Source organism: Lissotriton vulgaris, chromosome 2_1 (assembly GCF_964263255.1).
Source record: "Lissotriton vulgaris chromosome 2_1, aLisVul1.2, whole genome shotgun sequence".
Classification (NCBI taxonomy): domain Eukaryota; kingdom Metazoa; phylum Chordata; class Amphibia; order Caudata; family Salamandridae; genus Lissotriton; species Lissotriton vulgaris.
Genome location: NC_141687.1, coordinates 1,191,787,006 through 1,191,811,001, shown reverse-complemented (window position 1 = coordinate 1,191,811,001; position 23,996 = coordinate 1,191,787,006). Strand labels below are relative to the sequence as shown.

Here is a 23,996-nt window from a genome sequence, read left to right as displayed (position 1 = left end):
AGTACCTCGCTAACATTCCAGACCACTCAATTGGACCCTAACCATTCTCTTGTGTGGCTTTTCTATCCATTAACCTTCATGCATTGATACAAGTCAACCTTATGTAATTCCTTAAAGATTGTTTGCAGCTCCACAGATTCTCTATTTTCTAGCTTTCGGGTGATTCAGGGGCCAGCAGTTGTGACTGATCTATCTGTTTTCAAAAATGTGTAATGAGAGTAATGAAATTAGTTTTTTTTAAGTTGGCCTAATCCCTCCTGTACACATAGGAGAGTATAATTGAGATGCCCTCTTCACCAGGAGCACAAAGCATTGTTTTATTACACAAAAGTTTAAGGCTTCTGAGTGGACTCATCGGAGCATATGTCATGACTCACTGTATTTTGCCTGTGCCTCTTCATTGCTCCTCGGCAACTCCTAGGTTAAAAACTCTGAACATACATTGTGCCTGGGTGCATAATTCCCATTACGCTGCTTGCTTCCTGAAGATCTTAAGATTGTTTTTTGACTCCCCCGAGCTTGTAATCTCTCTGGTTGCATAATGCATTTTCCTTTTCAGAGCTCCATACTGCTTCTGGGTAAACTCGCCGATTGCGCCTCACAGAGATAGCACCCTTTCCCTCTGGGTAGTTTTTTCTCTAACTATGTTGGATATCAGTATACAGAACTGCATCTGTTTTCAAACATTCTCCAGCAGACATAAGTATATGTCTGCTATGCATTCGCTTCTACATTGTTAGACCACAACATAAAAAGGCATCCCATATTGACCACACAATACTTGCATACTTTGTTTCCATCCATATAGTTTCAGTTAAATTCTCTACCTATCAACCTTTTCTTTTCAAGACATGCCAAGGTAGACCGAAAAACACAAAAGCTCCCCTTCTTGCGCCTCGTCTGAATGTCCGTGCACTCCGAAGAACATCACTGGGCTTCTGCCGCCGGCCCGAAAACCGGAGGTTCGGGAGCGTCACGCCTGTCGTGGGGCAGGACTTCCGCCCCACGACAGGCGTGACGGGAGCAGTGTGGACGAGGGGCTTCCATGCCTGAGGGAGAGCCCCGCGTGTGCCAGGAGACAATCAGAAGGAGCCGAAGTGGCGGCTGAGGCCGCCGATGCAAGTGCGGGCTCCCTTGAGTGAGGGAAGCCCAGCATGTTCCAGGTGATGCGGCGGAGTGACGGAGCCTGTAGCAGTGCAGCGATGAAAGAGCCCGGTGAGTGGGGTGGGGGGGTGTGCGCATGTGTGTGTGTGCGCGCGAGCGCATATGTGTCTGTGTCTGTGTCTGTGTGTGCATGTGTGATTTATTGCAGGAGGCTGACTTGCTCTGGAAGTGGGACAGGAGATGTGCACGGGGCATGGGTGAACGTGCGCGCATGCTGAAATCGCCGACGGCCCTGCGCGTGCCCTTCTCCTGTCCCACTTTCCCAGCAAGTGGATAACAATAGAGGCTTCGCTGGATGCAGCCCTTCGCGCTGCTTACACCAGCTCGACCTATAAAAAGTTAGTGGCGTTAGGGAGTGCACAAGTGGAGTGTTGTAAAGTGGAGTGGAATGGAGTGTCGTGGAGTAGAGTGTAGGGTTATGGAGTGGTGTAGAGTGTTGTGGAGTGTCATGGAAGGAGTAGAGTGTCAGAGTTGAGTGGCATACAGAGGAGTGGCATAGAGTGGAGTAGAGTGGAGTAGAGTGTCGTGGAGTGTCAGAGTAGGGTGTGTTGCCGAGTAGAGTGTTGCAGAGTGAACAAATCATTGCTGCTAACTTTTTAAGTAAAATCATTTTAAAATTTCACCTTAGTTCTTGTTCCTTTTAATGTTTCCACTTGCATTTTCACTGTAAGTCAGCCGGTTGCACTCCCCGTTCCACCGCGGGCTCTTTGGTCCAGATTGTCGTGGAGGGAGTAAACTTCCAGTTTCACGGAGGTTGAGGTTGGCGTTCTAGTCGCCTCCTCACCCCCTTTAAAAACAGATGACTAACCGAGCGCGCAGCGGACGCGCCGGTGGCGCGCCAAAGGCAAGCCCGTCTGCGCCCCGGACGGGCCCAGGGCCAGCCATGCTGGCAGTTTTGACCTAGGAGCCGTGGTGGGCCGGCACGCCTATAATCGTGCTGAACTGCTATCAATGGACCAGGTCACTAGCGCAGGTTTGAAACGCTGTGATGATATTTTAGATCTGGCCAGGGGGTGTCCAAGTTGCAGCTTCCACTTTGTTACTAATTTCTCTAATAGGGGCTTTACAGTAGGGAAGGAGTTGGGCGTTCTGGCAGCCCTTATTAATGCTCGCTCAATGGTGAGACATGCAGAAAATATTTTTGAGCTAATTGTGGACTATAAGCTCGATGTATTGTTTATTACCGAAACATGGCTCAGGGAGTCGTGTGAGCCGGTGGTTGAACTCGCTGTCCCTCGTGGGTATCATTTAGCACGTGCGGACCGCACGACGGGGAGAGGGGGGGAACCGCTGTGGTGTTCAGGGAAAACTGGACCTTTGCATGCGAAACCTCTGCGGATGTGTTGGAGGGCGAGGCTCGGGATTTTTCATTCACCCTATCTCCCCACTTCATGCTGGGGGGCACGCTAATTTACCGCCCCCCACCCCACCCACCCCCCCGGGCCAGATTGGTGCTTTCTTCAAGACTCTGGGGGGGGGGGACCATCGCTGTACGGGTTCTGCGCTTCCCTAAATTCCTCCTTTTGGGCGATTTTAACACCCATTTAGATACCCCGGAGGCCCCTGATGCCACGGCTCTACTGGACCTTCTGTCCATGACACAGCTGACCCAGTGGGTCTCCAAGCCTACCCACTCTACGGGTCATTTGATTGATCTGGTGTGTTCTAATTTCTAACTGCATACGGATGATCCATTGCCGGTTTCCTGGTCTGACCATTCTCCGATTACCTTCTCTTGGGATATGGGGAAATCTTCTTGCAGGCCATCTTTGCCATCTGGCCCTCCCTCCCGTAAGATTAATATTCCGGGGTTAATAGAGGCCCTTAATCACTCTCAGGCTGACCCCACTGCTGACCTCGAGGGAGCGGTTGACCGGTTTAACACCCGGGTTAGCCGGGAAGTCGAATCCTCAGGCAAACCTTTGCCTACCAAGGCTCACCGGCCTTCTCCCTCTCAGCCCTGGTACTCCCTTACTCTAAAGGAGATGAAACTGGGCTGCAAGAAGTTGGAACGTCAGTGGCTGGTTGCCTATTGCCCAGTAGCTAAGTCCGATTTGCGCACAGCTCAGAGAATTTACTATACAGCTGTCAGGAAAGCTAAAAGCGATTTTTTACTGATAGAATAATGAAAGCCAATACCAATGGCAAAGAGATTTTCTCTATTGTTAAAAGCTTTAGGTCACCCTGTGCGGAGCATAAGGCCATCCCAGCCTCCTCAGGATGGTGTGAGGAGCTTTCAGTATTCTTTATTCATGATACAATTAATTCAAGAAAGCCTGGGTCTATCAGTGCCACTTTCGAACTCCCCCCCCCCCCCCAATACCCCCTCTCTGTATCTCCTCCAACACACTACTCTCGCAGTTTGCTTTGGATAAGAGGTCTGACATTCTTACTGTCCTTAAATCTCTCAAGTCAGGCTCTCCCTCTGACCTCTGTCCGGCCAGAGTCCTAGCTGGGGTGGCTGACATTGTGTGTACTGAAGTTATGACCATTGTCAACTGGTCACTTCAGTCGGCGATTGTACCGGGACAATGGAAGCAAGCCATGCTTCTTCCTCTCCTCAAGAAGCCGACGGCGGATCCCGCTGTACCAGCCAACTATCGCCCGATATCTTTACTACCAGCATTAGCCAAAGTCTGCGAAAAAGTGGCTTTCCGCCAACTGGAAGCCTTTGTGGAATCTTCTGGGGCTCTACATCCGGCCCAGTCAGGCTTTAGACCTTCTTATAGCACAGAGACAGCGCTGGTTGAAATGGCAGAGGCAATCAGGGAGTGCCTGGATGGAGGCGGCAGAGCGGCTCTGATTCTATTGGACCTCTCTGCCGCCTTCGATCGGTTCCTCGCCAGCTTCTTCTTTCCCGCCTATCTGCCATTGGCATCTCTGGGGCAGTGTGGCCCTGGCTGGAGTCCTTTTTAGATGCCCGAACTCAGCAGGTCTGGATACCTCCTTTTTCATCCTCGGCCAGGGAGGTCTCGACTGAAGTCCCTCAGGGCTCGACTCTGAGCCCTCTGCTGTTCAACATCTATCTGACTCCATTGATCTCCCTGGAGGAAGAGCTGGGTGCCAAAATCATGGCTTATGCTGATGACACCCAGCTTTTATTCACCTGGAATGGCCCCAACCTGTGCACTGGGGCTGCTCAGAGCTGCCTTGCCACCGTGTTTACATGGCAGGCACAGGCTAAGCTCAAGTGCAATGAGGGGAAATCTGAAATCCTGCTGTATGGCCAATTTCCTCCACACTTTGTTGATGCCCTGTGGCCCTCTGATTTTCCCCGGTCCACTTTCGGAGGGTGGTCCGGCCAAAAACTTGGGAGTCTGGTTCGGGGAGGATCTCAGGTTCTCTGACCACATCAAGAGACTAACGGGTGTCTGTTTTGGCACACTCAAGTCGCTTAGTAGATTTTTCCCTTTGCTCCCTCAGCCGGCGAAGGAAATGGTGGCTCGGGCACTTATCTTATCCCGTTTGGACTATGCCAACACGCTTTTTATTGGCAGCCCGGTATATTTGGAGAATAGACTCCAATTGATCGAGAACGCGGTGGCCAGACTCCATCTCTAAGAGGTCCAGTATAAGGTCAAACCTGCGCGATCTTCACTGGCTGCCTGGGGCCCAGCAGGTGCAGTTTAAGGCCCTCACCGTAGCCCATAGAGCAGTGCATGATTCAGGACCTTCTTACATTAGGAAACGTGTGGCCGTTTATACTCCTCGCCGATCCTTACGTTGTGCCTCTCACCGTCTGATGGCCACCCCCCCGCTTCCGGCGCTCTAGACTGGGGGGTCAGTCACTTGAGGTCAAGGTAGCCACGCTCTGGAACAGTCTCCCCATGGCTTTGCGTCACACCCAGGACTTCCGTGCCTTTAAGAGACTTCTCAAAACTCACCTTTATAATCAGGCTTTTTAAATCTTTCTCTTTCCGCACGTCTGCAGTCCTTATCGCGCCAGGATACTCTTGAATAATTGTGCGCGTTATAAGTCTCTCATAACATAACATTTAACATAACATAACAAAATCAGAGTGACACAGAGCGGAGTAATGTAGTACAATGCAATGGCGTAAAGTAGAGTGGGATAGTGGAGTCGAGTGGAGTAGGGCATCGTAGAATAGAGTGCAGTAAACTGGCATGGACTAGCATAGAGGGAGTCGCATAGAGCATCACAGAGAGAAGTAGTGTCAGAGTAGAGTGCAATTGAGTGGAACGTTGTAGAGCAGAGCCTTGTAGATTAGAGTAGAGTGGTATACAGTGGAGTGGCATAAAGTAGTGTGTGTTGGCTTTGTGTAAAGTGTGGTGGAGTACACTGGCACAGAGTAGATTGTTTCAGAGTAGAGTGAAGTGGTGCAGGGTAGAGTGCAAAGGTGCAGAGTGGCGTAGAGCTAAGTGGTGTTGAGTGAAGTGATGCAGAGTAGGGTGGTGTAGAATGCAGTAGGGTGGCGTAGAGTGCAGTTGAGTGGCATAGACTTCAGTGGTGCAGAGTAGGGGTAGGCAGAACTCACAGAGTTTCATTCTGCAGAATTCCGCAGAGTTATATAAAAACGCTGCAAGATTCCGTAGAGTTCTGCAAGCTGAAGGAATTCGGTACAGCGCACTGATTTTTAGCACTGGGAGCTTGTTTCACACTGTAAAATCAGCACAAACTGCTGCCAGAGGGCACTGCTTCTTTCTGCCGCTTAAGTAGATTTTCTACTTGATGGGCAGCATTCTTAACACGAACAGTTGTGACGTGCCAAAACTGTCCGCATTGAGGAATCTCGCCGGGAGGCATTGTAGCGCCCGGAAATCGGAACAGGTGACGCAATTTCTCACTAGGGGATGCACATTTTTGCTTGCACTTGCAAACTTAGTGTAGGTGAACCATGCACTCGAAAAAACACAGCCACATGTCGGTTAGCAGACTGTTGCCGCAACACCACGTTGTAAGTGGAACTAGGAGTAGGCAAAACCCCACAAACTCTGCCAGGGTGCAGAACTTTCACCCACCGCTAGGGCAGATTAGAGTGCATTGGCTTCGAGTGCAGAGATGTAGATTTACAGTGGGGCAGAGTGGAGTGGCCGTAGAGTAGAGTGGCCGCAAAGTAGAGTGGAATACAGTATAGTGGAATAGAGTGCCGTGGAGGAGAGTAGACTATTCAGAGTAGAGTACTGAGGGGTAGAGTGTAGTGTTGCAGAATACAGCGTAGAGTAGAGTATTGCTGGGTAGAGTATAGTGGCGTACAGTGCAGAGTACAGTAAATTGGCATAAAGTGCAGTGGGGTAGAGTGTATTGAGTTTCAGTAAAGTGGTGTAGAGTGCAGTGGTATAGAGTGCAGTGATGCAGAGTAAAGTACCACATAGTGCAGTATAGTGGTGTGGAGTCGAATGTTGCAGAGTACAGTGGCATAAAGTACAATGGTGCATAGTAGAGCGGCATAGAGTACAATGGTGCAGAGTAGAGTGGCAAAGAGTTTAGTGTCGGAGAGTGCAGTCTTGCAGATTAACCCCTTCCACGCTGATGACGAGCTGGGCTCGTCATGGCGTAGCCTCCTCGCACGCTGATGACGAGCCCAGCTCGTCACGTAAAGTGCGTTTTCGCAAAACCCAGCGTGCGGGCGGAATTCCGCTAGCGCGCATGGTGTTAAAGTGTCGGAGTGCATTGGATTAGAGTACAGTGGTGCAGAGAAGAGTAGGGTGGCGTACAGTGCGGGAAGTAGAGCGCAATGGTCTAGAGTGGAGTAGAGGCTCTGCAGAGTAGAGTTTAGTGGCATCGAGAAGTTGGCGCAGAGTCCACTGGTTTTGAGTAAAGTAGTGTAGTGTGTACTGGTGCAGAATGCAGTGGTTTATAATAGAGTGATGTAGAGCGCAGTGGCATAGAGTTGAGTAGCATGCAGTGGCGTAGAGTAGTGTTTCAGAATAGAGTGAAGTGGCATAAAGTAGAGTGCAGTGGGATAGAGTGCACTGGATTGGAGTGGTACAGAGTAGAGTGCAATGGCCCAGAGTGCAGTGCTATACAGTGTAGTGGCATAGAGTACAGTAGTGTAGAGTGCAGTGGTCGAAGAGTGTCATGGTGTAGAGTGGGATAAGGAGCAGTGGCAAAGAGTGGATTGGCATAGAGTGGCGTAGAGTACAACAGAGCGGTGCAGAGTAGCACATAGTAGAGTGGCATATAGTTCAATGAAGGGGTGCAGTGGTGTAGAGTTCAGTGACAGAATGCAGTGGTGTAGAGTGCAGTGGCATATAGTAGAGTGTTGTAGAGTATAGTGGTGTACAGTACAGTGGTGCAGAGTAGACTGGCATAGAGTGCAGTGGCACAGGGTGAATTGGTTTTGAGTAAAGTGGAATAGAGTGCATTGTGGAATAGAGTGCACTGGCATAGAGAGCACTGACAGAGTGCAGTGACGTGGAGGGGCGTAGAGTGGAATAAAGTGGCATACAGTGCAGTGGCACAAAGAACATTGCTTCAGAGTAGAGAGAAGTGGAGAAGAGTGCAGTGGGATAGAGTAGATTGCTTAAGAGTAGAGTGACGCAGCATGCAGTGCAATGGCATGGAGTAGAATGTTGTAGAGTGAGGTGACAGACTGCAGTGGTGAAGAAAATAGTGGCAAAGAGTGCAGTCTTGCAGAGTAGAGTGTTGTTGCGCGCATTGGTGTAAAATACAGAGGTGAAGAGTAGAATAGAGTGACAGAGAGCAGTGACAGCATAATAGACTTGAGTGGCGTGGAGTAGAATGTTTCAGAGTTGAGTAAAATGGCACAGAGTAATTGGCTAAGAGTCCATTCGTTTTGAGTAAAGTGGTGTATGGTGTGATCTGGCAAAGAGTGCAGTGGTTTAGAATAAAGGTGTGTATATCGCAGTGACAGAGCAGGGTGGTGTAGTGTATTGTAGCGTGCAGTGGCATTGAGTGCTGTGACAGAGTGCAGTGGCATAAAATGGAGTGGTGCAGGGTAGAGTGCAGTAGCGTAGAGTGCACTGGATTGGCGCGGTACAGCGTAGAGTGAATTGGCGTGGAGTGCAGTTGTATTGAGTGCAGTACTGCAAAGTAGAGTGGGACAGAGTGCGGTGGTGCAGAGTGGGATAGCCTAGAGTGGTGTAGAGTGCAGTGGTGCATAGTAGAAGGCATTGGAGTAGAGTGCAGTTGAGTGGCACAGAGTGCAGTGCCGCAGAGTACAGTGGAATATAGTTATAATTGTATTTATATAGCGCTTATTACACCTGATAAGGCATCAAAGTGTTTTTCGGCGAGCAGCACGCTACTTCAGAACCCAAATAGGATTAGAGGTGCATTAGTATAGGGAAATATGAATTTAATTTGAGCAATGGACATGTGAGTATGTTAATTGGCTTGAAAAGGGCTAGTGGAGGGAAGGGTTTGCATTTATATAGTACTTGCTACCCCATATGAGGAGTTAAAGCGCTTTTTGGCGAGTAGCACACTACACTAGAATCCAAATAAGTCTAGTGGTCAATTAGTATAGGGAAATATGAAATTAAATTTGAATGAGGCATGAAGTAGGCAGTTTAAACAGATGTTAAGAAGATGGGCAAGTAGCAAAGTATTGTCATAGTTTTCTATATATTTATTCATCCATTCCATGCTTCTGCAACATTATATAAATAGCCAAATATTCAATAACGCTTTGAAAAAGTCAAACTTATGGAATACCTGTGTAATTAGTCATGCCAGTAAGCAATTGTGATGCTGTATTTTTGAGGGGGAACGATGGGGGAGTGGCTGTATGATGGGACTGTACCAAACTAACCGTGCCAATATGACTCCCAAGGTACCATCTAAAATGCAAGTGAGTCTTCTGCCACTTTCATCCTCTAACTAGCTTGCAAGTACAGCAGCCATCAATGAATAGGTCTCTCTCTGTCACATGTTAGAATGGCTACCATTTAATAATAGGCAATCACCGCTAGTTTTGACTCTGCACTGAATCGTAGCAGTCATAGTTGGAATGGAGAGGCCCAGTTTGGAGTTGCAGAAGGAGACACAAATCAGTTGTAAGACTGGTATATTTATCCTATTAACACTAATCGGATTCTTCCAGCTTCCTTGCTGAAAGCAACAAGCAAACCCACTGATCGAAAATCTTCCCTGGCTAAACGTATGACAAGACATTCTGCAACCAATCCTGGGTCACTACGCTTCCCCCACCAATAGAATGTTTGCCCTCTCATGGAGTGCTACAAGAGAAAGAATAAATGTAAAAAAAGTTCCTCCAGAAGCATGCCGCCAGTAGAAGGCCACTGGAAGCAATACTTGGTCCAGGCTCTATGGCACAATGACAGACGCTGACTAGCAAGGAAACGAGAGTGATGTAGGAGCCTCTTGGGAGCCAGTCAATGGGAAGAGCCACGCGGGAGCTAGGCAGTGTTAAGGAAAGTGATGTGGGAGCCTGCCAATGGTAAGCAACGGTAAGAAAAGAAGCAATGGGCGGGTTCTAAGCCCCTTAAAGATTTTTTTTTGTTAAATGCAAGAGATTTCGCAAGCGCTATGTAGGCGCAACATGAACAAACATTTGCAATGCAATAGGGCTCACATTTACGAGAGTTTGAGGTATTGGCATTGTAAATGACAGTCTTTTATTTAGGTGTTGTTTTTAAAACATAATGTATGTCCTTTATTGTAATTTGCACTGCTAACAGCTTAACCTCGCGCAAATGCGACAACTATTGCATTGCAAATGTGTTTGTGATCATTTTTTTAAAAATTAAATGTTGTAAGAGAGCGTGGAAGACAAAGCTATTTGAGAAAATATTGCGCGGAGTCTGTAATTAAAACCTACAGAGTAACAACACATGTAACAGAGGGTGTCATGAGAGATTACAAAATTAGATGACCCAGTACTAAGGAGGGACTACCAAACCTATTGACCAAGTAACAGCCACAGTTTACAGTGGACAATGACAGAAGCCAATTCGAAATATGGAAGGCGAGTGGGTGGAGCGTCAAGTCCCTATCTGAAAACAGCATGCCACGCAGAGCAGCACATGCGCTTCCCATGTTCGACTTAAAAATTATTTGAAAAGGGTTTTCTTCAAACCTTTTACATAGTGCACATTAGACTTAAATGTCCTGCAATCAAAATGTCTCAATTACGTTCAAATAGATCATTGAGTAATGAAACTCGTAATGAAAGAAGCAGCCAGGAGTGCTAAAACGCCATTGGAAGCACTTTTCTCATGACCCCACTTTGATCTGACAATGCTTGGGAGAAGCGAAACTAGTAACTTCAGCATGGTGGAAGAACAAAAAAATCCTCCCACTTTGAGCCCGTCTAAAGGGCGGTGCCCAGCTTTTTAGTACTAAACATATTGTCCCAATATCAGTACTCGAAGACTCATATTAAAGAGAAGAGAAGCGTGATAAGCAATGAAATCTGCAACACAAATTACACTGGAAACCACTTGTATGCGCTTGACAAACAAGTTGGAAGAGTCAAAGATGCCTCACAGGGCAGGGAGGTAAACTGGATATTATCGTTAGATATGAGGTTTTGATCGGGAGTGATATATTTACTGACTCTACAATTCCTGTGTGTGATAGATGTCCTGACACGTTCTCCCGACTGCCGTTACATGTCAAAACTCAAAAACAGTTAGATATTTTTTTTCATTTACTTGACTTACCAGGAGCAACAAAAACAATGGTATCTTAACCTAAACAAACACCACAGATAGATTAAAAACAGAAATACACTGCTTACACTTAATATCGCAGCTGCGTGCACTTGCCCTCACGTTCACAAACAACGACCCACGTGCTACAAAAAAAATTAAAAGCCCAGGTCTATAAGCAAAATTTTAAAAAAGACATTCGCCTTCCACGTCAATACCATGTCAGCAAATCACTAACAAGACCCACTGCGGTAGCAACAGATGTCCGAACAAGCTATTGCATAATCTCTTCATTCCACTGAGCGTTGTTGTGGTTTGTACTTTGTTTTAACCTCTACGCACCATGTTGATTGGAGCCGGCGCGGTTTAAGGATGGCCGTAGCATACAGTCAAAGTCCGAGTTTATCATTTACCAATGCTGTTGCGCGCTTAATAACTAGGTCACACGAGATTACCCGGAGACCAGGCCCTGCAGAACTACAAGCTTTACCTCAGATGGCGCATGCACGTGCACATCAAAGGGAACCCGCTCACTTAACAGTAACTCCAAAGGTGCGTGGGATTGGAAGCAGAGCAGCACTGTACCTGCCTGCGCCCACAGTCGGTCGGCGCTTTTATGTTCACTTACAGACACCAAACCGCAGTAACAAATAGACTTTTTTTTAAACGAAAAAGCATGTCAGCTCGAAAGTGCAATTCCCTTTGATGAATGTCGCTCAAGAAGTTGGTAAGCCATGATTCTACTTGCAAGATCGAGTACTGTAACCAGCGAATGAAACCACCACCCCCGAGTACCACCAGTGCGTGTACATCGAGACGCCAAAATGCAATTAACTCAGTAATGAGCGAAGGAAGTCTTTCCTACACTGGCCCTAAACTTTCGCCTAGAGAAAGACTGTTTCACGACCATTCTTAGACAATAAACAAATTATGCTGCAGATGTAGAATTATGTGGCAAGGATGGTTATTCTATAATTGTGAGTAAGCGCCCAAACATCACATTATTGCAGTGAGCCTAGATACATGGTAAATTACAGAACGCGCCTACAAACATAATAGAGCCCCGTAGGAACTAACGTCTGGGCTACCAATTAACAAAACCATCTATTATTTCTTAGGTCTGGGAACGCGCCATTTGACATTAACTTTTGGCCTCTCCTTAAGGGGCCTTTGGGCCCTTTGATCCCGAGCCGGATAAAGTGTCAAAGTGTGCTTCTGTCGGAAAGTATTGTGCGCGCCTTGTGGGGGTGGTGACTGTTGACAGAGTGGGAGTCCTAAGCGGCCTCTTGGCGCCAGGATGTACAGATTTTTATCGGCGTTTTGTACAAGTATATGTTGGTGCATTTTCTTGGGAAGGGGTCGTTTTTCCCTATATACTGCCCTATACGTTACTTATGAAATGTTCATATAAGTGCGGCTGAAAGGTTTCTCTCCGACGAAATAAAATGCCTTGGTCTCGGTCCTTCTGTTGTATTTTGGGGGTCAATCGTGGCGATCGCCAGATCCCTTCCACTAAACAAATAGTGTAGAGGGTTCAAAGTAATCTTTTACTACAACTCAAAAACAGCTAAACCAGTAAAAAAAATCCTGTGCAGGGTCGCCCAGTGCCAAATCTGAACTCAGGGGCACGCTTAAAACCCACCACGAAGCACCAAAAACTCCAGGCTCACGTTCGAAGGAAGAATATTCATATCCGCATCAGACTTCGAAGCACTCACAAACAGCACAAGGTAAGAGGTCGCAGGTAACTGGCCTATTTTTTCACAAGAATGAATAAATAATGAAGACTGCACAGAGGGAAAAATCATACGAACCGGGATCAAAAGATGTCCAAAATTAAATGGAAAGTCCGGTGACTCTTTAAAAACTGTTCAGATAGACAGGTGCAAGGTCTTAACATTTCTGTATAACTTTGGACTGTTGCCAGCTATGGTGCCCCGCCCAATGCCGCCCGATCCAGTCTAAACTGCAACCATGCAGGCGGGCGTTGCACAATGAACTCCTGTTATCACAGAGAAGCAGAAACACAGACCGTAGGGCATTTTTTTTTTATCAAAACACGAGCCTACCTTTCTGAACTGTTAGAAAGAACTCCAATTGCATGACAAAATGGAGGACTTCCAAGGTCAGATGAAACCAGTTAACAGGGTACAAAATGTCAACTATCTAGCAGAGGCCAAAGGGCAGAATTCTGCATACAAACATAATCTGTTCTGAGAAAATCATATGTATTTCTTTACCAGGAATGCCGCTGGCTGGGTTCTGTTTAGGCGTGCCATTTATTTGCTTTTCATGTGCTGCATATATACCACGTGTGTGATATCACAGTGCTTACGAGTTTGATATGAAAAGACTATTCACTACTTTTGTTTTTTCGCATGATTACTTTCCATGGGAGTTGTCCTAGTTGTCATACATAACGATGCATGCCCAGCAGTGACGCTTGGGAGCCGAGCCCATGGGCGAACATTGAGGCACATGGGCGAACATTGAGGATGCAGTGATAACCTGTACTACTTACCTGACATGCAAGGTAACCTGAGATTCATTTTTCATTGCTTAGTGACCCGATGGGACATTTAATGTGATATATGTGTGATATTCAATAAAAGACAAGTTACAAAAAAAAACCATTCACTACAACATTCTAACATTTATGCTTCAAAAAAATGTTATGCCGCAACAGCAGCTTGCATTTTTCTCTTATGAGTGGTGGGTGGGGTGTACGTGTTCGATAGCCCTAGCCGTTTGCGTAGCATGCATATGGTGATCAAATATCTGCACGTAACCCTAGCATGATGTTCCCGCTCTACACATTAATTAATCAATCAGTGCATTTTGGGAGTTTTAGTCTCGGTTCGGTTCAAAGGGAACAACTGGACCAGCGCAGCGGATTAAAAAAAAAAAGTTTTTAAAAAACCTTACTCTGAAAATTGGTCTCCAAACGGCACTGAAAATATGGCGTCCATTTGCATCTGCGGTTTATGGGCTAGGGGATTAAGAAAATTACACATTTTAATTTTACCAGTCAGTTGGGTAAGTTTCCTTGTGTACATAGCTGACTAACCCATTTCACACAAAAAAAATCTGTTGACATAAGGAGGCATTTAACGTAATTTGCCTAAACTTGTTGGTTGTTAGTTCTCTGCATGGTGGCCAGACATACCTGCTGCCACCCGTATTGCTTTCTCATCTCATTGGTTGGATGGGCAGACCCCACCGACAGATAAAAAACAACATATGTTTGAGAGTGTGCTTTAAAGCTCCATGTCACTTTAGATTGTGCAAGGGGGGGGGGGGGGGGGGGGGGGGGATTGACAAACACCAAGATACCATATTTACAGACAACTTGATTAGACTGTCTCACATCACAGGCAGATCACTATAAATATTCACGTGCAACACTTCTGCTTCTAATAATAATAATAATAATACTGATATTTGTAGAGCGCGAACAGCTACCTCACGAGGAGGTGTCCTGGCGCTAAGTGAGCAATTAAGCAAAGCAGGAGGCAAGGAGATTGCTTAGGTTTTCTGCATAAAGAGCCAAGTCTTTAGTAGCTTCTTAAAGCTAGATTCTGTCGTGGCAGATTGAATGGCGGGAGGCAGGGCGTTCCAAAGTTTCGCCGTGCCAGCAGAAAAGGACCTGCCCCCAAGTCTGGCTTTTCTAGCTCGTGGAACGAGTAGCTGAAGCAGGGAATTAGATCGCAGGTGCCTCTCCTGATGTAAGCGGGGGAGTCTGAGTTTTAAGTAATTAGGGCAGGTCCCTCTTAGCGCTCTAAACGCCAGGGTAAGAACTTTGAATTTTATTCTGCTTGCCACTGGGAGCCAATGCAGTTCGCGCAGATGCGGAGAGACATGCTGTCTGAAAGGAATGTGCTTTATCAGTCTCGCAGCCGCATTCTGCACGATCTGCAGGCGTGGCACCAGATATTTAGGTAAGCCAAGATAGAGGCCGTTCGCATAGTCCAATCTGGATGTAACTGTTGCATGGACTACCATTTTGCGACACTCTTCTGGTAGAAGAGAAAGGAACTTACGGAGGTTCCTGAGTTTGTGAAGACACCCAGAAGTGACCTGCTGTATATGAGAGGAAAAAGAGAGACTCTCGTCCCATCTTACTCCCAAATTCTTCGCATTGGTTCCGGGGGATGGTGGTGGGCCCATTTCAGGAGGCCACCACAGGTCCGAAGGGGGATGAGTGTTTTTAAAAAAGAATATCACCTCAGTTTTGCTTGCATTCAGTTTTAATTTATTTGCATTCATCCAGCCATTCTTCTCAGCATTAGTTGCACTTCGCGCTTTGAGGGTACCCTAATGCGATGCAACACTACACAAATAAAGCAACAAAACCTCTTATTTAGATTTATATAACTCTCAAGAGTAACTTGGGGCAGCTGGGGACTCAACATAATTGGAGGCAGACTCAATTTTTAACTAGGTTTTGATACGTTTTTGGAACTTAGAGGGATCTGATGTGGACGGAGGTCAAAAAGGAGAGAAATCTCGGTTCCAGCTGTGTATTCAAACTGAACAAAGCTTGGGCTGTGGAGTTGTGAGGAGTCTGCTCGACTAAAGAACGGTTTAGAGAACACAAAGCAAATAGCATTGCTAAAGTCCAGACGGGACTGGATAATTTAAATGCCACAACTACCCTATGGGAAAAAGAGAAAAAACAGATTTAGGGGCAGATGTATCAACATCCTGATTTGCGAATCTAAAATAGCGATTTTTTTAGAAATCGCTATTTGAGATTTGCAAATAGGGATGTATGTAGAAAATCGCCGAGACTAAGAGTTTTGCAACCTAGGTCAGGAGCTTGTTAAGAGCCAAATGGAGGAGCTTAGGATCGCTGAATTAGAACTAACCATGAGAATTAAGAATAAGTCTCCTATAGAGGATTCACAGCTGAAGGTTGCCATATTAAAGTCCAAACTTTTGGAAGCCTTTTGCCAAGATCTGGCTATTAAATATTTGCAATTTCGAACAACAATGTTTGAATTTGGAGAGAACTCCGGTAGGGTCCTGGCTAAGAGGCTCTAACAGAAAAACGTGCAGGGATCTGTCAATAAAATTCTAGATGAAGCTGGTGTGGTGCAGGACACTCAGGAGGGTGTGGCCGAAGTGTTTCAGAAGTTTTATTCGGCATTGTATACCGAAGATCCTAGAAGCGCTCAGTGGGAGGCTGATATTGAAACCTTTTTGTTGGGATTGGATACTTCAAAGATCCCTCCTGAGTGTAATGAATGGTTATCAGCTCCCATCTCAGTGGAGGAAATTGAACTTGCTGTACAAACCCAAGCTAATGGGAAGGCCTCTGGACCCGACGCCCTTCCCTTGGAATTTTATAAGATCTTCCTCTGGGAGGTTTGTTCCGATTTACTCACAACGCTAAGGGCTGCGCAGAAAGGTACCATTCCTGACTCTTGGCGCCAAACTACAATTATTTTATTGTAAAAAAAAAAGAGAAGCCTGAACTGTCTCCGTCATCCTACCGACCTATCTCCTTAATAAATAGTGATAGTAAGATTTATTCTAAAATCTTGGCAACCAGGATGTTAGAGGTGATAGTCCCACTGGTATCTTTGCGCCAACATGGCTTTATTCCCGGAAGGGACACAGCTGATCATTTTCGGCGTGTCATTGCTCTTCTGGATTGGGCTCAGGTCACGTCCACCACCCTCGGGTTGATCCTGTTGGACGCCGAAAAGGCGTTCGACAGGGTCTCCTGAGGGTTCCTCGGGGCTGTGCTTCGGTGGAAGCGCTTTGGCAACGGGTTTATTCAGGCAATACTGGCGCTGTATACCTCCCCGGTAGCGGTGCTGCGTATTTCTGGTCAGGAGCAGGGGCATTTTGATATTAGTAGAGGCACTAGGCAAGGGTGCCCGGCTCACCCTTGCTTTTTGCCCTATATATAGATCCGTTCCTGAGCAGAATAGAAGGACACTTAGGGATCCAACCTATTAGTGTTAATGGTATAGAGTATCGTGCGTTAGCGTATGCTGACGATATTGTTGCTTTGACGTCAGATGTCGCATCGGCATTTCCGGCCCTTAAGGCCGCTGCGGAGCTATTTGGATCCGTTTCGGGATACAATTTAAACGTAGCTAAAACTCAGGTAATACAGACACCCAATATGCCATATTCCGATGCCCCAGTAGTTAGAGAAGCAGACTACCTGGGAGTTAAAATTGCTGCTGCCGTAGAGACCATTCCGGAACTGAACATCTTAGCGGTGGTTGATGCCGTGAATACGAAGCTAGAACGATTGGATCACTTACCTCTCTCTCTTTACGGCCGCTGCAAAAAGTTCTAAAAATGTTGGTGCTCCCACAATTTCTTTATCTCTTCCGGACAATACCTTTAGAGCTATCGCAAAAAAGGCTAGTAAAGGATCACTTACATCTCTCTCTTTACGGCCGCTGCAATGTTCTAAAAATGTTGGTGCTCCCACAATTTCTTTATCTCTTCCGGACAATACCTTTAGAGCTATCGCAAAAAAGGCTTGTAAAGGCTAATAGGATTTGTCATAGGTTTCTCTGGGGCTACCGCCGGTCCCGAAGAGCAGCAAAATAGATGTGCCTCCCGCGTGATCGGGCAGTTGGGCAGTACCGGATTTGGTAATTTACTATTGGTCTGTGATGCTACAATCATTAGGGGTACCGTTGTTTGGGGACCGGGTGGAGGTCCAATTATGTAATAGGCCTACTATTTATAAGTTGGGTCTTGGTGCCAATGGTGTTTTAACACAAATTTTGGAGCCTAGTTACTTAAAAAAAACAGGCTCACAGTAGCTATTGCTATGTTTACAATTTGGCAAAAGATCCGACGGAAACTATCCATTCCTAATGTAAATCTTTATACTTCATTCAAATCTGCAAGACTCCTACCGGTATCTTCCAAGATCAAACCATCTTCAGATGGCAGGCAATCGGAATTCAAACTATAGGGGACTTAGTCGGGCCGGTCAAGTACTTTCCTATATGTCTCTCAGGGATAAATTTCGGCTGAAAATTCATGATTTTTTTTAAAATACTTACAGCTTAGAAGCTATATACTTAAACGTCTTAGGGTATCTCCCTCCATGCTTGATAATTATCCCATTTTTGAGCGGATTCAGAAAAAGGCAAAAATAGGGACCATTTATCAACATCTGTTATCCAGTGCCCCGGATGATCTTGAGATGTTAAATCTTAAATGGGATGGTAAACTCTGCAAGACCGGTGTTGATGTGAGACCAGCATTAGAATTAGCCAGCAAGGTCTTAGTCTCTGGAAGCCTCCAAACGCAAAGTTACATGGCGGTATTCTCTGGAAGCCTCCAAACACAAAGTTACATGGCGGTATTCGATCTATACTACACACCTGCAAAAATAGCTAAATGGGGCTGTAGAAAGGGAGATCATTTCGCAAGGTGTGGTATGCATGCAGCAGACTCAGTACATATGTTCTATTCTTGCCCGAGTCTTCGCGACTTTCTATCTGAGGTTGAGCGATTTATTAATTCTACGCTCCATGTTCCGTGTTTATTGTCCCCAGAGATGGTGGTAATGGGGGTTGAAGACTCAGCAAAGTCTAGAACTTTGTGGTTTACGTCTGCATTTCTGTTCATAGCAATGTCAATGATTCGTCTCAGCATTACATCACAATGGCTTAGTCCGGAAGCTCCAACATTTATTAATTGGAGAGCAAGGTTGCTGGCTTTTTATAAATTAGAATCTTCTGTATTTACCTTAAAGGGTAGGCGAAGGCAGAAGTTAGCCTGTAAGATCTGGGCTCCGGTGGAGGCATGGTTAAAGTAACACCCTGGATCATTTCTCTTTTATCTGTTTTTTCTATGTATAATCTGGAAATTCGTACAATGCTGTTGTTTCATGAACTATTCTTTCATTTTTTTGTTTTTCCATTGTGTATGAAATGTGTTGTTTGCATATGTTTTTGTTGCCACAACCATATTGTTTGATTTACAAAAAATAAAGCTTAAAAAAAACACAATTTTTTGCGATTTCTTAAAATTCCTTAATTGTGATTTGCTAATTGCGAATCGCAATTAAGGACTCATTTCCCATTCATTTCTATGGGCCAGGAGGCTCATAGGAATGAATGGGAAGTTATTCTCAATTTGCGATTCGAATAATTTCAAGGGTGCAAGGGTGTCATAAGGACACCCTGAGGCACCCCTGAAATGAACATGTCTGCGCATATGGCGCACATACATGCCCTAATGTATGTGCCCCATATGGCACCTTCACAAATGCCAAAAAGTGCATTTGTGAAAGAAATCGCAAATTACCACCAACTTGAAGTTGGTGGTAATTTGCGATTTCTTGAGGAGAATTAGCAAAAATTAAATGCTTGTTGCATAGCATTTAAGGAATCGCAATTTGCGATTCCTTAAATGCTTAGGCAAAATTAAGGAATCCCAAATTTTGCGATGCGATTTCTTTAATACATACCATTTTGCGAATTTTTTGTCGCAAACGCTGCTTTTTTGCGAATCGCAGCGTTTGAGACTAAAAATTGCCTTGATACATCTGCCCCTTAGTGACTGCAGAAATCTAATGGTTGAGAGACAGATTTTGATCAAGGAGGGGGTCAAGTTTCCAAAACGTATCCACTGGAGGGGAACTGGACCCCTAGACTGGGGCTAAATCCTGTTGACACAACAACCTATAACTTTTCGCTCCAGGGAACATTACCTGTCCATTAGAAATTAAACTGACACCCATAACTAGCCATCCTCCTACAAACAGTTAAGTGCCTTGGTGGAACTGTTTTTAGTGCCATACAAGCCTCCTCTTTAATACACCCTTCCGGCATTGTCCATTACAATCCTATGAGCACACATTCAATGATAATTACCACATTCAAATGTAAACAACTAACAACTTATGCTTGGCATGTTCATGCCATCACCCAACGCGAAGCTGCAGGACCCTGGAAGGGATGATAAACTACCTCTGCTCGGGTAGAATTTGAACCCATGACCTTAGTGTTGGAAATAGAGCCGCCTTCTCTGAGGTCTCACCCCTCTGAGCCATCTCACTAGATTCTTGAAATGGTTACACATGCAAGTGAGACAAATACCCCACTCCATGAAATAAGCATCAACGTTCTTAATAGACGGGAGCAGCTCGTCATCAACAACTATGTTTTAGATGGGATTGCTTGAAAGGCGGGACTAGCGCTGGAACTTTCTAGCTCACTGGAGAAATTCACAGGTCTTGTACAAAGAATGCAGAGGTCAAAGCGCACAACGGCAGCACAGAGAACCCCACCTGTCATTTCAACAATCAGACACATGCAAGGGGAAAACGGTCTCAAAGTCGTGAGCCACAAAGATGAAAGAAACGAGGCAAAACTAGCTAGCTGTCTGCCTCGCACATAAACTGAGCTCACCCTACTCCGAAAACAGTAGTTTGTTCTGTGAGCCACCAAACATCTTAAACGACTGAAGAAATAGCAATGAAGAAAAGAAAACTGAGTCACATGCACGGCGGACTTCATTTTGCACCAATTGAAGGTTACTAAACGCAATCCCTGCCCTCGTTGTTAAAAAGAAATGTAATACCCTTGTATAACATACTGAGCAGTCCCTTGGCCACCGCGCGTTTAAGTCGATGAATAATGAAGTTACACCCAGCACCCAAAATCAGAGTTATTTGTCACATAGCATCGAGGCCTGGCGGGATTAGCACTTGGATGAAGGCCATAGAACTGCGCTAAGCCCCTGTGTACAGCAGGTTATTGTCCTCAATCTGCTGCACAGTGACCACATCGCTTTGCTTGAGCTATTACATAATTTCAGGCAAAGGAGGGCAATCACGAAAAAAGACCCAATGACAGCTACAACTGCCCGTGATTAGGGAGTTGAGGGGTGGTTAGACACGGCTAATGTACAGTGGCAAAAACATCAACTATGTAGTTCAAATAATTTCTAGTGATTTAGATTAATTCAAGCATTCCATCCAACCACTTTTTGCCTTGCCTAACCATGAGTGGCAGCAAAACAAAATACTGATAGTACCCATAACAACTGGAGTTTACAGCCTGAAGAAAAAAATCCCCCCAAAAAAGAGCAGGCACCGTTTCTCATCGATGGCAAATGTTCATAACTCAGGTGTTAATGTCTCAATAGCAACATGTATAGCTATGTATTTGGTAGGAACTGAGCTAAGAAGCAATGGGGCCCGTACAAATATCATGATGCAGGAATATCTCTGACATCTATGAGTTACACAAAAATAACATTACAGTACAAATATGTGTTTAATGCCTAGGAACACACAAATGTCAACAGGGTTGACTCGAACCCAGATCACTGGGTTCAGTGTCAGCAGCTTAGCGGCTAGACCACATCACAAGGATGACACCATACCAAGAGAACCCCTTATCTGTCCAACCAATGCCAACACCAAATCGAGATTGGCTAATAAAGGTCCAAGAGGGGTGCCAAGTGATTAGCTATCCCTCCTCTAACTGTCCCGCAAAGGATGGGCATCCAACTAGACAATTGTCTGAGAGCAATGGAATCACCCTAGCAGACTTGGTTATTGCAGATGAGAGAAGACATGACAATCCCATCCAGCACATTAAAGGACAAAAATAATTCTATAATACAAATACATCTTTAAAGAAACACAACAGAAGAGTGCCACCCTCCAAAGACTTTATAAATGTAACAATAGCGAAACAAAACATTTTTAAACGACGTGAGAGAAAATGTCCCACCTAATGATTTCGTGATTTGCAGAGCCCAGAGTTATAGCATGTGTTTAGGAGACGGTGATACCCCAATACTTAAGCCACTAATGTTTTTAAACACAATTGAAACGTGTTGAGGAGAACCCCCCCCCGTCGACCACCAACAACTGATGTAAGGTAAACGGACTGACACTCCCTGTATAATCTACCAACGTTAGTGTGGGCAATACCCAATGTTCCTGATCTACGCAAAGGGAAAGAGGGCAATGCCGCCACTGCCTGATCTACTGGGAGCAGACACTCTACCATCTGGTAAGGTGAGGGAACAGTCCCAACGCTTCTCCAAGAAGTGGGAAGAGCACAGCCAGAGGTTCCATCCAAGAGAGCTAAAGCCAACCATATCACCTGCATCGTCGCAAGAGGTTGGCGGGGTGTTTGTAACAATTAAAAGGTAGAAGCAGTTAAATTTAAACCTCGCCGAACACACGATTTACAGTCGAAATCATAGCTCCTGATATACTGACAAAAGGGCGGTTGGACGTAACATTCCAATATAACCACTAGACCCCAATGACCTGTCAATCACCTTATCTGTAGATTGCATGCAGTCGTATTATGGGTGAATGTAAATACAGACGTCCAAACCTATATTTAGGTGGGAGGGGGTGGGGTAATCACTTCAGTTTTACGACACCACAAAACATCACATCTAGAGAACGATGGCACATTCCATCTAAGACTGAAGGGGTAACACCCCCCCCCCCCCCCCCGTACACCTGGTCTACGCCTTTATTTGCCCTTCAGTCTACCCTGCAGCAATTAAAAGGAACGCAAAAGAAAAGGGGTGTTGGCTGGAACAGGGGCTTTAGCAAACTACTCTCTCTATACTGCTTTAGCTACGAAATCAAAGGTGCGCTAATAGCAACACCCCTGTTCTCCAGCTGAGCCAGCCCTGACTCACACAGCACACAAAGGGAGGAGATACCATTCTAGAAACGGAGGGTATTCACAGCAGGTAACTAGTGTACTCCTCCCACCCGCCGACCAAAGTGGCGCACTCCCGGTCTGTGCCTGCCTGTGCACAGTTGTCGGTGCACCAAATCAGGACCAGAAAAAGGTGGTTGCTGGTGGCAAAAACCGTTCAAGAGCGCGTCTCGGGTTCCGGCGAAAATTGATTTGAGATGTTTCGTTTACCTCGATGTATCCAGCGAGCGTAGTCCCCGCGCACAAAAAGAGACAGAGGGCGACAGGAACGGTCCCCATGATGCACAGATCTTCCCTCTGCAGAGTCTAAGCCTTCACTGTGCTGAAGCCGCAGCGGCTAGCGAGGATTTGGGTAGACGGAAACGACGTCACAGAACACGCCCGTTCTAGCACTGTGACGGACAGGAGAGATTCCAGGCTGGTGCAGCAGAGGGATGTGATAGGGGAGGGCACTACGATCCCGGCCTGGTAAACTGTGACGCTGTGCTTTCCAGTGTGGGGTGAGACGGGGGTGTGTTGGGCTGGTGGGCAAGGGGATAGGTTCAAGGGGGACAGAGGTAAACGACTGCTGAATGGATCGGAGGCAACTTTGCATGGGATGTGGAAGCTTTTTTGACGGATGAGGATTATTGAGGAGGGAAGTTTGTGCATAAAACGACATTAACCATGGATCTAAAAGGAAATCCGTTGATACTGAGCGGAAAAAGGAGTGAGTAGTGATCCAGCGCTCCTAATGAAAAACTGTCTCACAAACGCTACTTATTGTGAAGGGCGAAGTAACAGGAAGCAGACGGTGAAAGTATTAGGAAATACTTTATTTAAGTAATACACAGCAGATCACAGGAGCGCAGCCTGTTCAAGTCGAGTCCAGGGAACAACTGACACAAACCATTCAACATCAACTGTGTACAGGATTGACTCGAGGGACGCACTTTTGAAGAGAAACATTCTCTTCAAAAGTGCGTGCACAATGATGGAACACTGAGCGGGTGCTAAAACATGAGCGCGCCGTAGCGTGCTATGTTGACAATCAAATAAAGAAACTTACGTGTACTTTACATCTTCTCCCTATTTACATAAATAAAAGAAAACAAAATGACAATAAAAAGTCAATATTTAAGAAAGAAAATAATCTTTAAAACGAGCTGGGAGAGAACAATTCCTGTGAGACCTGTCAGAGGAAACAAGAGAAGAAGAAGATGCAACAACATGAGGGTAAACAGCAGCATCACATGTTGTTTCTTCAATCTGAGAATCTGCAACAAAGTTTGAATTAGGAAGTGAAATTCGAGAAGAAGAAGAACAATTATTAGCAAGTGTGTCTTCATCAGAGGTGGTACCTAAAGGGAAAAAGGAACAAGAGGACGACTCATTTACATATTTGGTAGTGGAAATTTTCCTTGCTTGTTCAGGAGTGAGTCTGACAATGACACGCTTACTCCACCACCCCCTTCCATTAAGAAAAAGAGATCCCTTAGATACTTTAAGGACCTGTGTAGGTAAGGAGAAGGTCGAAAGACCTTTCTTAACCTTGTTATTAAATTTAAT

At 45.7% G+C, this 23,996-nt stretch overlaps 1 protein-coding gene across 10 annotated transcripts in view; it reads right to left on the bottom strand.

The window, feature by feature from the left end:
- APLP2 (amyloid beta precursor like protein 2) overlaps nucleotides 1-22,814 on the bottom strand; it is a 640,140-nt gene extending 617,326 nt beyond the window's left edge. For all 10 annotated transcript variants that reach the window (XM_086956906.1, XM_086956911.1, XM_086956909.1 and 7 more), the window contains exon 1: nucleotides 22,659-22,814. In XM_086956906.1, the coding sequence (XP_086813032.1) occupies nucleotides 22,659-22,727 (69 nt within the window). In that variant the 5' untranslated portion in view covers nucleotides 22,728-22,814. The remainder of the gene's footprint in view (nucleotides 1-22,658) is intronic.
- Between the last annotated feature and the right edge of the window lie 1,182 nt (nucleotides 22,815-23,996).